This window comes from Pseudorca crassidens, chromosome 15 (genome assembly GCF_039906515.1).
Source record: "Pseudorca crassidens isolate mPseCra1 chromosome 15, mPseCra1.hap1, whole genome shotgun sequence".
NCBI classification, from domain to species: Eukaryota; Metazoa; Chordata; class Mammalia; order Artiodactyla; family Delphinidae; genus Pseudorca; species Pseudorca crassidens.
Genome location: NC_090310.1, coordinates 4,842,243 through 4,856,567, shown reverse-complemented (window position 1 = coordinate 4,856,567; position 14,325 = coordinate 4,842,243). Strand labels below are relative to the sequence as shown.

The 14,325-nt window shown below is 42.7% G+C and overlaps 1 protein-coding gene across 6 annotated transcripts in view; it reads right to left on the bottom strand.

The window, feature by feature from the left end:
* EIF2AK1 (eukaryotic translation initiation factor 2 alpha kinase 1) overlaps positions 1 to 12,431 on the bottom strand; it is a 30,689-nt gene extending 18,258 nt beyond the window's left edge. For 3 of the 6 annotated variants that reach the window (XM_067705507.1, XM_067705508.1, XM_067705509.1), the window contains exons 1-5: positions 12,234 to 12,430; positions 5,615 to 5,773; positions 2,323 to 2,456; positions 1,105 to 1,142; positions 254 to 353 (exon numbers count right to left, since the gene is read on the bottom strand). In XM_067705507.1, coding sequence (XP_067561608.1) covers positions 254 to 353; positions 1,105 to 1,142; positions 2,323 to 2,456; positions 5,615 to 5,773; positions 12,234 to 12,351 — 549 coding nt within the window. In that variant the 5' untranslated portion in view covers positions 12,352 to 12,430. Of the gene's footprint in view, positions 1 to 253; positions 354 to 1,104; positions 1,143 to 2,322; positions 2,457 to 5,614; positions 5,774 to 12,233 lie in introns of all 6 variants that reach the window. The other 3 variants (XM_067705511.1, XM_067705512.1, XM_067705510.1) reach the window with 2 other exon arrangements.
* Positions 12,432 to 14,325: the final 1,894 nt, after the last annotated feature.

Sequence of the window (14,325 nt, the reverse complement as noted above, 5' to 3'; positions counted from 1 at the left end):
AGTAATACATTTTTTAATAGAAATTAGCTACAGAACAAAACCTCCAAGTTTCCAGAATCCACTAAATCACCAACGTGGTTAGGAAGACATTAAAACCTGCCCACGTCCCTGTAAATGACAAATCTAAATAAAAAGTAAACATACGTGATTTCTAGGAATTTTCCTTTGAGCACGTTAAATAATAACAATGAAAACAACTTCTGCAAATACATTGTTTAGAGTAGGGGGTCAAAACAAATATGTGGAAAACCACCTTGTATACTCTTCCATATCCACCTTTTCCTAAGATGGCAAGCTCTTCAAATTCATTCAAGTAACGTGAAGTTTGTGCTTCAAAGCCTACTTCCCTTGATCTGAAAGTTAAACACAATCAATCAATCAATCCCCAAGCATGAGAGAACCAAAATGTTCTAAGACAGACCATGTTCACTGTATTACTAGCCTGGCAAACCTCGTTTATCACTAAACTGTGATAATTTGGAAAGGATGAGCTAAAATGAAAGTTTTCATTCTCTATGAAGAAAACATTTGATAACAAGCGAATCAATAGCGTAATAGAGGTATCAAGGGGATCATTAATTTTAAGTATTTTGCCAGTAATCAGTATTCCAATTAGAAATTATTGTTTTAATAATTATTAAGTTAATATTATTATTTATTATTATTGTTTTAACAGGAATCCTAAGGACGACTAACAGGCAGGAGTTAAGTAGCTAAGCTCAGTGATAAGTTTACTTAAATTTCTTAATGATTCAGACCAGTTACAGATTTTAAACGAGCATTTCCTACATACAGCCGAAATTCAGTGGTGTTCCCCTGACAGGGACTGGATGTCAGTGCTCTGAATTAAGAGTGGGGCTTATGGAATCCACATGGAATTGCGGGGGAAGGGTAGTCAAAGAGAGAATGAGAAATCTTACAAAATTTTTAGCAAATCTTAAAAAGTTTTTAATCTTACAATGTTTTTAATTTTCATAAACTACCCTAACTACGTTATTTTTAATCCCACTAGTAATTTCTGATTAATTCAGGATGAATTCTTAATCCCGATTTCTTTCGGATCAGTTTACTCCTTGCATAGTCAAAAAAGTATTCAACACATACCTTATCTTCTGGATATGAGAATTATCCTCACAAGGACCCTAAAATCAAAAAGTTAATTTTAAAAAACATTTTGAAAATTTCATGGCATAAGGAATCTATCAAAATCCAATGTTAGATTAGTATAAATGCTCAAACTAATATTTAAAAAAAAACCACACCCACCCAATGGCTTTTTCAATATTACTTAAGAGTTTGCAATTGAAGACATTTTTCTCTTAACTAAAAGATCACCCGTGAAAAAGCTATATTCTTGCCATCCAAGGACAAAGCTGAGATTCACCAAGGAGCGCCACCGGCAAACAACGCCAGCTTCCCCTTCACATAAAAGCAGAAACTGACCACTGCTCCCGTGTCACCGTTCCAAGCCCCCAGCACCTTGTGCCTATATGACTGCACGTGTCTCCCTGCTTCTGCCCTCAGTCCCCTCCTCTGTGTATTCTCAACACAGCAGCTGGGGAGAACCTGTTAAAGTCAGATTATGTCACTCCCATGCTCAGAACCCTGCAACACTTCTCATTTTACTGAGTGAAAACCAAAGACATTAAAACGTCTCCAGATCCATCTCCATCTGCCCCTCGGCCCTGCCTCTCCCCCCTTGCTTACTCCACCTCTGCCACGGGCTGCCTGTCAGCCTCACAAACAGGCCAGCACACAGCTGCTCCTCTGCCTGGAATGCTTTCTCTCCGCGTGATTCATTCCTCAACCTCAGCTCCTTGCTCCTGTCTCAGCGAGGTCCTACCTGCCACGCTACACGGCCCCTCCCAACATTTTCTAATGCCCTTCACTGCTTTATGTTTCTCCTTAACACTTACCACCACCTAACACCCCATGTATTTTTCTTTTTCTCCTGTTTACTGCCCGCTTGTCAGAACATCGGCTCCCTGAGGGCAGGGACTTTTTTTTTTTAATACAGCAGGTTCTTATTAGTTATCTATTTTATACCTATTAGTGTAGATATGTCAATCCCAATCTCCCAATTCATCCCACCACCACCCCCGCCCCAGGGCAGGGACTTTTATTTTGCTCACTGCCTGGACCCCAGCTCCTACAAGAGAGCCTAACACATAGCAGCCATTCGATAAACATCTGTTGAATAAACAGATGTTATAACGTTGAATAAACCTATGTTATAATCAGGATTTCAGAATGCTTTAAAATGCAGTTCTCTTGAAATGAAAATGTTTTTATCACACTCCAAGTACATTTCTTAGTGCTTACCTGACGAACTCTCTCCTTAGCTGACCTCATTAAGTGCATAATAGCTCTGCTGTGATGTAGCCGCAAGGAGCTAAACTCACCACTACACGCGAAGGATGACAGCAGCCCCATTTTGATAAAGGTCTGACAAAGTACTATAAGAAAATGTAGAAGACAATTATTAGAAAGGCCATCAATGAGATGGCAATTTTCAAGAAAACACAGAAAATAGAGAGTCATAATAATAGCCTCTATAAGAAAAAAGTTATGTTTACGCACACATTACAGCTTGGGGACTGACTCTCTGAAGAGATGGAATGATTGGTTACACTCGTTGATCAGGGGCTCATCTGTTATTTCTTACCTGACGCTCTACATTCTACAGTCATTTGTTTACCGTGCTTGGTCAGTCAGTAAAGTACTAAGTTCTGTTTTTAAAAAAGGCAAGGAAAAAAAAAAAGGAGGGGGAGGGGTAGAACATATAAATAAATAAAAACTTAAAAGGCAGGAGTGGAAACAAATGATTAGAACTGACAACAAAAGTGAATACGAACTGTTGTTTTCAATTATGGAATATCCTTAACCAACACACAAAGAGCACATCTGAGATGTGTGTACAGACCAAATACCCGGGGGGAAGTCAAGTCTCGAGTCACAAGACGAGGCTGCTCAGAAAAAGAAGTTTCTACAGAAGTGCTTGGTTTTTACTTGTTCAAGGAATACAGGTACTATAGAGAAAATTCTATGTGAAAAACTCTCCATTTAGATTGTCAACTAACTAAACCACATCAAAAACATTTACTTAAATATCCTTTATTTTGAACACCATGACACGAAGGAAGAAAGGAAACCAAAATTCAGTCAGAAGAGGGAAACAGTAAGTAAAAGGTAATAATGATATTAACACTCTCATTTCTCTTTAAAAAATAATTAACTTTGTATTAAAGTTCAGGCTTTAAAAGGGCTGTATATAAGGAATTTTAAAACATCTTAAACCCAGCAAGATTCACAGCTTTGCTTTAATCAGGAGTGAGAGTACTATATTAAAAGCATTATAGGACTTCCCTGGTGGCGCAGTGGTTAAGAATCCGCCTGCCAATGCAGGGGACATGGGTTCAATCCCTGGTCCAGGAAGATCCCACATGCCACGGAGCAACTAAGCCCGTGAGCCGCAGCTACTGAAGCCTAGAGCTTGTGCTCTGCAACAAGAGAAGCCAGTGCAGTGAGAAGCCCGCGCACCGCAACGAAGAGTAGACCCTACTCGCCGCAACTAGAGAAAGCCCACGTGCAGCAACAAAGACACAACGCAGCCAAAAATAAATAAATAAATTTATAAAAAAAAAAAAAAAAGCATTATAATCTTCTCTATACCAGAAAATAATCCCCGGGTTTGGAACCTACAGAACACCCCCTTTTGTACGACCCACCCCCCCCAACACATATTCAAGAAAGTAAGTATATACTGGACAAATAACATTTTTTACCATTTCTTATGTCCCATGAAGCTTATCAAAATAATTACCTTTAACTAAAAACATTATGTTCTTCTAAGATCACATAAAAGTATCTGTAAATTTAAGGCTTTCTAACACCAAACAAGACTTGGGAAGACTTTTGGGAGAAAAGACACTTAGAATCTGTGGTGTGGGCTCCTCAAGAGTTCAATCTATGAAGCTGAACCAGAAATGCCATAATCTGTGATTCTACTCATTTCTGTGCTTGGTCCTCAGACAAGTAACCTATGGCAGGAATAAACATTTTCAACCACTGTGATTATTTTGATCGTTGTCTTGGGCTACTGACACACAGCTCCACAGTTATAAAACTCTTATAATCTTCTGAGTGATAGGGGTATTAGGAGCATCTTTTGTCTTAATATTTGGTCTCTGACCTCAGTTCCTGACACAAGAGCTTCTCAGAGCCTTGGAGTCTCCAGTGATGAGTCTTTGTATGCTAATGAGATGACTGGTGGCTGGAGCCCCTAGGTCACTTCAGGGTGGGGGCTGGTCCCCAGGAAGACCAAGCCTTGATTAGAAGCTGAGAACTTTCCACTTCACACCCCCATCTTCCAGGGAGGGGAGAAGGGCTGGAGACTGAGTTAATAATCAAGCATAGCAACGTGATGAAGCCTCAATAAAAAGTCCCTAAAGTACAGGGTGGGTGAAAACAGCCACCTGCCAGGAGGGTGGGGAACCCAAACTCTGTGGGGACCCTCAGGACCTCACCCTGTGTGCCTCTGTATCCTTTATTATAATAAACTGGTAAGCATAAGGAAGTGTCTCGGGCTTCCCTGGTGGCGCAGTGGTTGAGAATCCGCCTGCCAATGCGGGAGACACGGGTTCGAGCCCTGGTCCGGGAAGATCCCACATGTCGCGGAGCAACTAAGCCCGTGCACCACAGCTACCGAGCCTGCGCTCTAGAGCCCGCAAGCCGCAACTACTGAAGCCCGCATGCCTACAGCCTGTGCTCCACAACAAGAGAAGCCACCATAATGAGAAGCCCGCACACCGCAATGAAGAGTAGCCCCGGCTCGCCACAACTAGAGAAAGCCGACGCGCAGCAACGAAGACCCAACACAGCCAAAATAAATAAATAAATTTATTTTTTTTAAAAAGTAAGTGTCTGCCTGAGTACTGTGAGCTGTTATAGCAAATTATCAAACCTGAGGAGGGGCACTGGGAACCCCCAATTTGGAGCCAAGTCACACAAGTGTGGGTAACCTGAGAACCTAGGGACCTCCTACTTTCGACTGGCATCTGAAATGAGGACAGTCTTGTAGGACTGAGCCCTTAACCTGCCAGATCTGACACCAACTCCAGGGAGACAGTGTCGGAAGTGAATTGTAAGACACCCAGCTGGTGTCAGAAGAACTGGTCCGGGTGGGAGGAAAGCCCCACACGTTTGATGTCGGAAGTATTCAACGTGTAGAGGAAAACAGTTTCCTTCAATGACACAAAACACAACCGTTCAGGGCTCTGTGCAAAAACAAGTTCCGAATCAATACCTGGGATTTTCATGTACCTGTTCACCAACTAAACCGTGACAGATCTTCAAAAATTGCATGAATTATCACTTATAAATCAAAAAGAACTACCTTTTAAATACACACAATTTTGTGGTGATTAATCTTTTGCAGGGTCCCCAGGGATGATATTCATAAGGAATCACCCAAAGGAAAACATAAAATAAATTTACAGGATGTACTACTAAGGCTTATTTCAAATTTTTATACACCAGCTGCTTCTCTGACAGCGTTAAACAACAGAGTAATTTTACAAGTTTTATTTAGCAAGGTTAATTTATTCTTACTAACATTTAAACACCTGTCTTGAATGAAGCAGGTTTGGTTCGTGCACATGGCTCAAGTGTTCCAGCAGAGAAACCAGCAACAGCTGGTTTGCAACTGCAAAAGGGAAGGTCGGCTGCTGTAGGGGTCCTTTCAGCACCTGGAGTTCTGCGGGAACATCAGATTCTGCAAATTAAAAAAGGAAAAAAATGTTAAGAAATGGTAAACATAGCTCGTAATGACAAAACAGCATATTCTAATTAGGAAAGCACACTATTTAAATTCAAGGAAATAAAAAGCAAAACAGTAGTTACAGTGAGTGGGGTTAATCAAGACAGACATTCTGGAATTGAGTTTTGAGTTGAATTCTGGAAGGACTAGCAGAGAGATGCCAGTTCGGGAAGGGAGGAAGTGCTGGTTAGGGATGATGTGTACAAAGGTAGAAACAAATAAATATTCCAGCAAACAAGCAAGCAAGCAGGAACAGGATGGCTTCCTTCGTTCGAGAAGCAGAGAGAAAGAAGTTTGGCAGCAAAGAAAGGGAAAGGGAGGAAGAACGGAATCTACTCTGAGCTACACACTATGGACCAGGTGTTTTATATGCACAATCTCATCGAATCCTCCCGAAACGCCCTACGTTACCATTCCCATTTTACAGATGCAGACACTGATCTCATTGAGAGGTTAAGGAACAGGTTAGCAGGCAGATCAGACTGACTCCCAAGTCCATCCTCTTTCCACTGAACAAGACCAAGCGGACAGCTGAGTTGGCACTTAAAGCTGACAGTCATTAAGTTCTCACGCACTGTTTAATACGTTATTTAACAGGCCAAAAACACAATGCAGGAAACATGTTTGAGGAAACTGTTCTGGACCCCTGATAGGTAGCCTGGAAGGAGACATGCAAGAGTCAACAAGAAGGGGCTTCCCTGGTGGCACAGTGGTTAAGAATCAGCCTGCCAATGCAGAGCACACAGGTTCGATCCCCGGTCCGGGAAGATCCCACAAGCCGCAGAGCAACTAAGTCCGTGCGCCACAACTACTGAGCCTGCGCTCTGGAGCCCGTGAGCCACAACTACTGAGCCCATGAGCCACAACTACTGAGCCTGTGCTCTAGAGCCCGCGCACCTAGAGCCCATGCTCCGCAACAAGGGAAGCCACAGCAATGAGAAGCCCGCGCACGGCAACGAAGAGTAGCCCCCGCTCGCCGCAACTAGAGAAAGCCTGCGCACAGCAATGAAGACCCAACACAGCCAAAAATGAACTTAAAAAATAAAATAAATTTAAAAAAAAAAGAGTCAACAAGAAGTCAGGGTGAGCCTATAAAGCAGGTAAGTGACAGAAACGTGGAGGAAAGGACAGGTCCCAGAGATACCAAGAAAGAAATGGACGGGTCAGGATTTGAAACACTAGGAATGAGAGGAAGGAGAGGTTAACAAGAGTGAAAACTGGTAAGAGGGGCTGTTGGAGGAAAGATGAGCTCAAACTCAGGAGCCGCTGACCCAGCTGGAAATGCCCTGTGGAGACAGAGCCCAGGTATCCTACACCTTCTCAAGTCAGCCCCGGTCCAAACATTTTACTCCACGCTTCTCTATCAACTACTAAAAGGTCCTGGAAGAGAGGTTTTGAAATCGAGACTTCATTCACCAATTCACCTCTCCGACCTGTAGGTGGCCCCAAAAAGACCTGCATGAATGGAGATGTGCTATTCATTTTAAATGAATACTTATTGCCTGAATATGAGAAAGAAAAAGAATGGAAAATGTGGCCATGTAAAAACTTCTCTATGGAAAGACATCTTAAAGTTAAAATATGAATCACAAAATCAGATACAGTACAGATACCTTTACTGTACATGACAAGAAAAAGGGAATAAAATTTATATAGCACTCTTACAAGCTAGTAAGAAAATGAAGCACAATTAAAATTCAAATAGGCTTAACAAAACTAGTGGGTAATGACATACATAGTAAAATAACCACAGTACAAGAGTTTGCCATCAGACTGGTAACTATTTAAAGCCTGGAATCCTTGGTATTGTTAAGGGCACAGAAAACTAGATCCTTTCAAACACAAGGGGGTGTTTGCAACCTTTGACAATACACTGTAGAATTTCACGTGTGCAAAACTTTACTTTTGGAAACGTAAACCAAGGAAATAATTAAACAAAGCATAACAAATATATATGTACAAGGTGTTCAGGATAACAAAGTATTAAAAATTTGTTAAACAAGTTATACACATATAATAGAATACTATGTAGCTGTTATAAATGATGGTGTATAGAAAGATAATCATAAATAATCCTGTATCGAGTCAAAGAAGCAGGCCATAGACAGTAACACTAATGAAGCTGAGGGAGATAGTTTCATACAAACCAATGCAACTTTTCTGGTTATCATTTTAGCAAAACATATCAAAACTGTTTTTAATATTTTTCTTTGACCCAACAAATCCTACTTCTGTGGGTCTATTCTAAAGAAATAATCAGATATTAACAAAGATTTATGTATACACATGTCAAACCCATCATTATTTCTAATGGTAAAAAAAAAGATAAATCTGTTTTCCACCAATACGGCGAAGACTAAATAAATGATAGTACAGAATGTGATGGTCTTAAAATAACGTTCTTAAAGACTAATTTGTCACAAGAAAATGCTAATAAAAGTTCACATTTAAAAAGCAACATAAGGTAATTCCCTGGTGGTCCAGTGGTTAGGACTCTGAGCTTTCACTACCGGGGCCTGGGTTCAACCCCTGGTCAGGGAACTAAGATCCCACAAGCCGCAAGGCATGGCCAAAAAATAAAAATAAAAAATAAAAAGCAACATAAAATTTTTACGATCACGATTTTAAAATATATTTATTCTATATCTATATAAATGTACACACACAAAAAAAGAATGGAAACATCAAAACAGACAGAAATCTCTGCCCCCTGTGTTTTCAATGAAAGAGGCTACAAAAAGAGTGAAATTACAGTGAGCAGCTGTTTTATAGTCTGCCTGTTTGATCCTTCATATCTAGGCATCTACCTGGCATACAGCAACTCTCAGGAAATATTTGCAAATGAATACACCAAATTATTAGCAGTGAGTTCTCCTCAGAGATGTGAATATATATACACTTTCCCCCTCTTCTTCCTTTATGCCTTTAAATTTTGCACATGACTTCTCTAAATTTTTATCTTATCTGGACGACGAAATCAGACAGAAATCTCCAATCCATTCAGAATACCTTTCTTTGACAAACAGTTTTAAATGCAAAATTCACCCAAAAAATTGTCTCTAGCTAAGTCAAAATGTAACGTTTGTATATTTAAATGACAAACAGTAATCTCTGGGCGATGAGATTATGGTTTTTCTAATTTTCTTCTTCATGCTTTTCCACATTTTTAACATACTCTGTAATGTGAAAGAAAATTTTAAGTACTGAATTGTCAACGGTGCTGAGATTTTTTTGGGAGGGTTTTCTGCTTCTACACTTTCCTTTTTTTTTTTTTGCGGTACGCGGGCCTCTCACTGTTGTGGCCTCTCCCGTTGCGGAGCACAGGCTCCGGACGCGCAGGCTCAGCGGCCATGGCTCACGGGCCCAGCCGCTCCGTGGCACGTGGGATCTTCCCGGGCCGGGGCACGAACCCGCGTCCCCTGCATCGGCAGGCGGACTCTCAACCACTGCGCCACCAGGGAAGCCCTACACTTTCCTATTTTTATACTCTCCTATTTTCTACAATGAGAAAATCTACTTTTTAATAAAAAACAAAAAAGAATGGTTGCTCAGTGGAGTCAACTGAACCTAATAAATCATGAAAATGACAACTTTAAAAAGACCAATGGACAGACGCCCAAATGCAGGAAGGAGTAAAACTGAAAGGAAATGAAGGCTGAGGCTAAAAGCTTCCCATTTCACAGTTCTGGTCAAGAGAAAAGGAAGAGGTTAAGTGGCTAAAAGGAAAGGTGAGGTCAAGTTCTCTTCTTAAAGAGTAGGAAATGGTATCTAAACCCGATGTGCATTAGAGTTCTAGAATTCTGCCAAGAAGCAGGGGAGTAAAACAAACAGGAAAGGGATGAACTGATTCAACCTCCTGAGGAAAGTATGATCCAAATGGTCCATTATTAAATTAAAGAACCTGTAGAATTAATCTGAGGTAAAAACATTTGTGTCAGATGAAAGAAGGAAAATGAATGAGTCTGACAATGGGCTTACTGTCGGCCCTCCTTCTAACACTGTGCTGTTCCACAGGAAAAAAAAAACATGCAGAAACTCTGATCAAAGGCTGATGTTGGCTCCAGGAGACTCCCTACAGGATGAGTTGCTAAAGAACACAGGTGTTACTTACATCTAGGTGGCAACTCTTCTGACACTACTACCATTGGCGGGCAGAGTGACCTCCTCACATCAATACAGACCACGGTCGAGAAATCAGCTACCTACTGTTTGAAGTCTAGAAATGAAACTACATTTCTCACAGACCTAACTTTTCATATAAAAAGATAAAGTATGTCTGGACACTCTGGGCTTCTTTGGAAGAAAAGGCAATACGTAAATGCAGCAGTATTATTAGTAACCAAATGAGGAGGAAATTTTTAGAAGCTTATCGACGATCACTCCCTTCAAGAATAATCTTCGGTTTGCAGAAAACCTTATCACAATGTTACAGAACAGACAGACTTGCCTGTTTACCGCTGGGACTTCTATGACATAATGCTTTACGCATCATTGAGCTGCTATAATATGACACGTGGAAAAAATCAGTTTGCCCATTAAAAAGTAGTTAGCTTACAACTGTCCTGTGCTAAGGGCCTACTTAAATCACCCTCAGAGTCTGTTGTTGTTTCTCTTTAAGATCAAGAATTGTAGGTAGTAATAAGGATGAAAATCAAAGAATTTAAGGAATAAATTAAGACCTTTTCGACTCGGCTTGCACCTTTAAATCCCTAAAACATGTTAATATTTGTTTCATCCTTCAACTTAACGTGTATTCTCTGTAATCATTCTATTCGAACTACCACATAGTAAAAACCTCCTTGAATCAATGTATTCATTTTTTATGGCACAATTTTATTTTAAAAGTGGCCATACAGGGACTTCCCTGGGGGTCCAGTGGTAAAGAATCCACCTTACAATGCAAGGGACGTGGGTTTGATCCTCGGACAGGGAACTAAGATCCCACGTGCCGCAGGGTAACTAAGCCCGCGCGCCTCAACTAGAGCCCACTGAACTCTGGAGCCTGTGTGCTACAACTGGAGAGAAAAAACCCACACGCCACAACTAGAGAGAAGCCCACGTGCCGCAACAAGAAGATCCCACATGCCGCAACTAAGACCCGACGCACCCCAAAAAATAATTAATTAATTAATTACAAGTCCATACACACTACTATATATAAAATAGGTAAACAACAAGGACCTACTGTATAGCACAGGGAACTATACTCAACATCTTGTAATAACCTATAATAGAAAAGAAACTGAAAAAGAATATATATGCATATGTATAACTGAACCACTTTGCTATACACCTGAAACTAACACAACATTGTAAATTAACTATAATTCAATTTTTTTAAAGTGTTCATCCACTAAGCAAAAAAAAAAAACGACCACATTCTGAGAACTTGGGATATTTGTTGCTACTGGGTTACAGAATATCGAGACCTATACTACCACCATCAATATATTTACTTTTTAAATACATGCTTTCCCCACTCCCCTATTTTTAGTTGTCCAATATCTAAACTGAGCAGACGTTACATACCAGACTCTCTCGATTTTGGCCCCTATTTAATCTTAGTTCTGCTCATAATTATATGCTGTAATGCTCACTCCCAATCCTTATGTTGATGTCTGCAAGGGCTTAGCCAACTACAAATGTTACAGGGTAGACTGTCCACATGAAACCTCCCTCCCTTCTGATACCAACTGCAAGTCTGGAAAAGTTCTCCAAATCACGCTCATGTTCAATTAAAAAAAAAATTTCTTTTTGCCAAGACAACTGGTTGCAGCTAAAGAGCCAACTGCACTTTCATTAAAACATTAGATACTCTGAACTGGTTAGACTCAATGCTGTAAGTACCTCTCGCTTTATGAATAACTTGACTGACTTTGCCGACTTAGCCCTATCTCCTAGAAACCAAAAGCCTCAAGAAAACTCGGGCGTTTTTTTTTTAACCGAAGAGGATGATGTCCATACTGCCTCACTATGAGAACTCTTTAGCTACGCGATTAGTGAAGCAAAAGACAAGAGAAGCCACAAATTAAAACTCTTAACCCAAACTGTTCAGCGCATAGGGTCTGCAGAGTTCCATTCCAGTAGTTTACAAAGTTCAAGCTCATCGCCCGACAACACCCCGGGGCTCAGATGCTGGAAAACAGTCCAGCACGTCCGCAGCCCCGAGTCCACAGAGGAAATACAGAAATGTAAACGATCGACCGAGCTGCAGACACCTGTTTCAACACGAGTTCACCTAACCCAGACGGCCCGCCCGCCGCCCCCATACGGCACCGCTGGCTCCCAGTTCAAGCCCGGATCCAGACGAATTTGTCCAGGTCCTGGGCCGAACCTCGCAGCTACCTGCCCGCCCCGGGAATGAAGGTGGACGGGGGCGGGGAGGGCCGCCGCCGCCGCATTCCGGGTCCCTCACCATCATACTTGGGGTCCGAGCCCTCGGCCGGGAAGTCGATGGCAGGTGGCGCAGGCACAGCCCCTGCCGCGTCGCCCTCCGCCTCGCGCTCTCGGGCCCCCAAGATACCCCCCAGCATCGCCCGCCGCGCGCGGGCTGCAAGCTAGCCCTCCCGCCACCCAAGCGCCGCCTCCCTGTTTACTCCCAGCGGCCACCACCGGATCCGGAAGTAGCCCCTCGGAAGGCGGAAGACCTGCCCGCCCCCGGGCGCTTGAGGGGGCGGGCCCTGCCGCATGCCACCGCCCCGCCCCTTCCCCTTCGAGGAGGGTGGCTGGGCCCGTGCCGGCGCACGCCAGGTGCTGGCGCGTGGTGGGCTGCTCTGAGGGCGGCGGCTGGCGCGGCGTTGCGGGAGGAATTGGGTGGCCCCCACGTGGGGTCAACCCCGGCCTTTGCTCCCTGCGGTTCAGCCCCACTATCCTCGAGACCTGAACACCCGACGAGTCAGCGCTCTCATTTCTCACGCCAAGACTCGGGTGTTAGTGTAAGAATCGGATGTCTGCAGGATCGCTGATCCAAATGTTTACTTTTTGCGGATACAGCGGTGACTGTTCATTTGTCATTTATTTTTTTAAAAAAATCAAAAGCATCTGCAAGACTCGTCTCAAGGAGAACTGAACGTATTTTGGTGAACCGTTAGGCCACAGCAAAACGGGAAATGCCAAATAGATTCCAGAGTGAATGAGCCTAATAAAAATTCCGCTGGTTTTGAGACGACTTTCACAAACCTGAGACAGGCTTTTCCAAGTGATCCCATGGCCACACTGGACCAACGGTGGTTTGAAGCCATTGGCTGCAAAAATCCTCTTTGCCCTCTGGCGATGTCTCTGAAGACTTGGTCGCTGACACAATGCTGTTGGAAGTTGATTCTTAGATAGCAGATCAAATAACATAGCTGGAATAAAAAGCGTTTGGGGGAGTTCCCTGGCGGTCCAGTGGTTAGGACTTGGCGCTTTCACTGCCCTGGCCTAAATTCCATCCCTGGTTGGGAAACTAAGCTCCCGCAAGCAACGTGGCTCGGCCAAAAAAAAAAAAAGAAAAGCCTTTCAGATTTGGGGCCTCAACCCCAGTGCGATGTGAAAAATGGTATTGTTTAAGAATTTTATTTGAACTTCCCTGGTGGCACAGTGGTTGAGAGTCTGCCTGCCAATGCAGGGGACACGGGTTCGAGCCCTGGTCTGGGAGGATCCCCCGTGCTGCGGAGCATCTAAGCCCATGTGCCACAACTACTGAGCCTGCACTCTAGAGCCCGCAAGCCACAACTACTGAGCCCATGTGCCACAACTACTGAAGCCCGTGCACCTAGAGCTCGTGCTCCACAACAAGAGAGGCCACTGCAATGAAAAGCCCGTGCACCACAGCGAGGAGTGGCCCCTGCTCGCCGCAACTAGAGAAAGCCCGCGCGCAGCAACGAAGACCCAACGCACCCAAAAATAAATGAATAAATATTTTTTTAAAGAATTTTATTTGATGGGACTCCCCTGGTGGTGCAGTGGTTAAAAGTCCACCTGCCAATGCAGGGGACATGGGTTCGAGCCCTGGTCTGGGAAGATCCCACATGCCACAGAACAACTAAACCCGTGCGCCACGACTACTGAGCCCAAGTGCCACAACTGCTGAAGCCGGCGTGCCTAGACGCCGTGCTCCACAACAGGAGAAGCCACCACAATGAGAAGCCCGCGCACCGCAACGAAGACCTAACACAGCCAAAAATTAATTAATTAATTATTTTTTTAAAAAAGAATGAGCAAAAAGATTTAGCTTAAAAATCTATTAATTGCAAAAAAAAAAAAAAAAGCTATTAATTGCAACACTAATTATAATACCCAAAACAGGCAATATAACTGGTTAAATAAATTACAAATATCAATACAATGGCACACTTTGCAACCATTAAAAATATTGGTATGCATTATCTGGTTCTCACCACTTTTCCACCACCACCAGAATGGAGAAAAAAAAAACCAAACAAACTCATTCTGGTCAGAATAGAATGAAAGAAATCTTTCTAGAAGATGACCTGCAATTTATAGTTAAAAGCTTTAAATAAGCATAC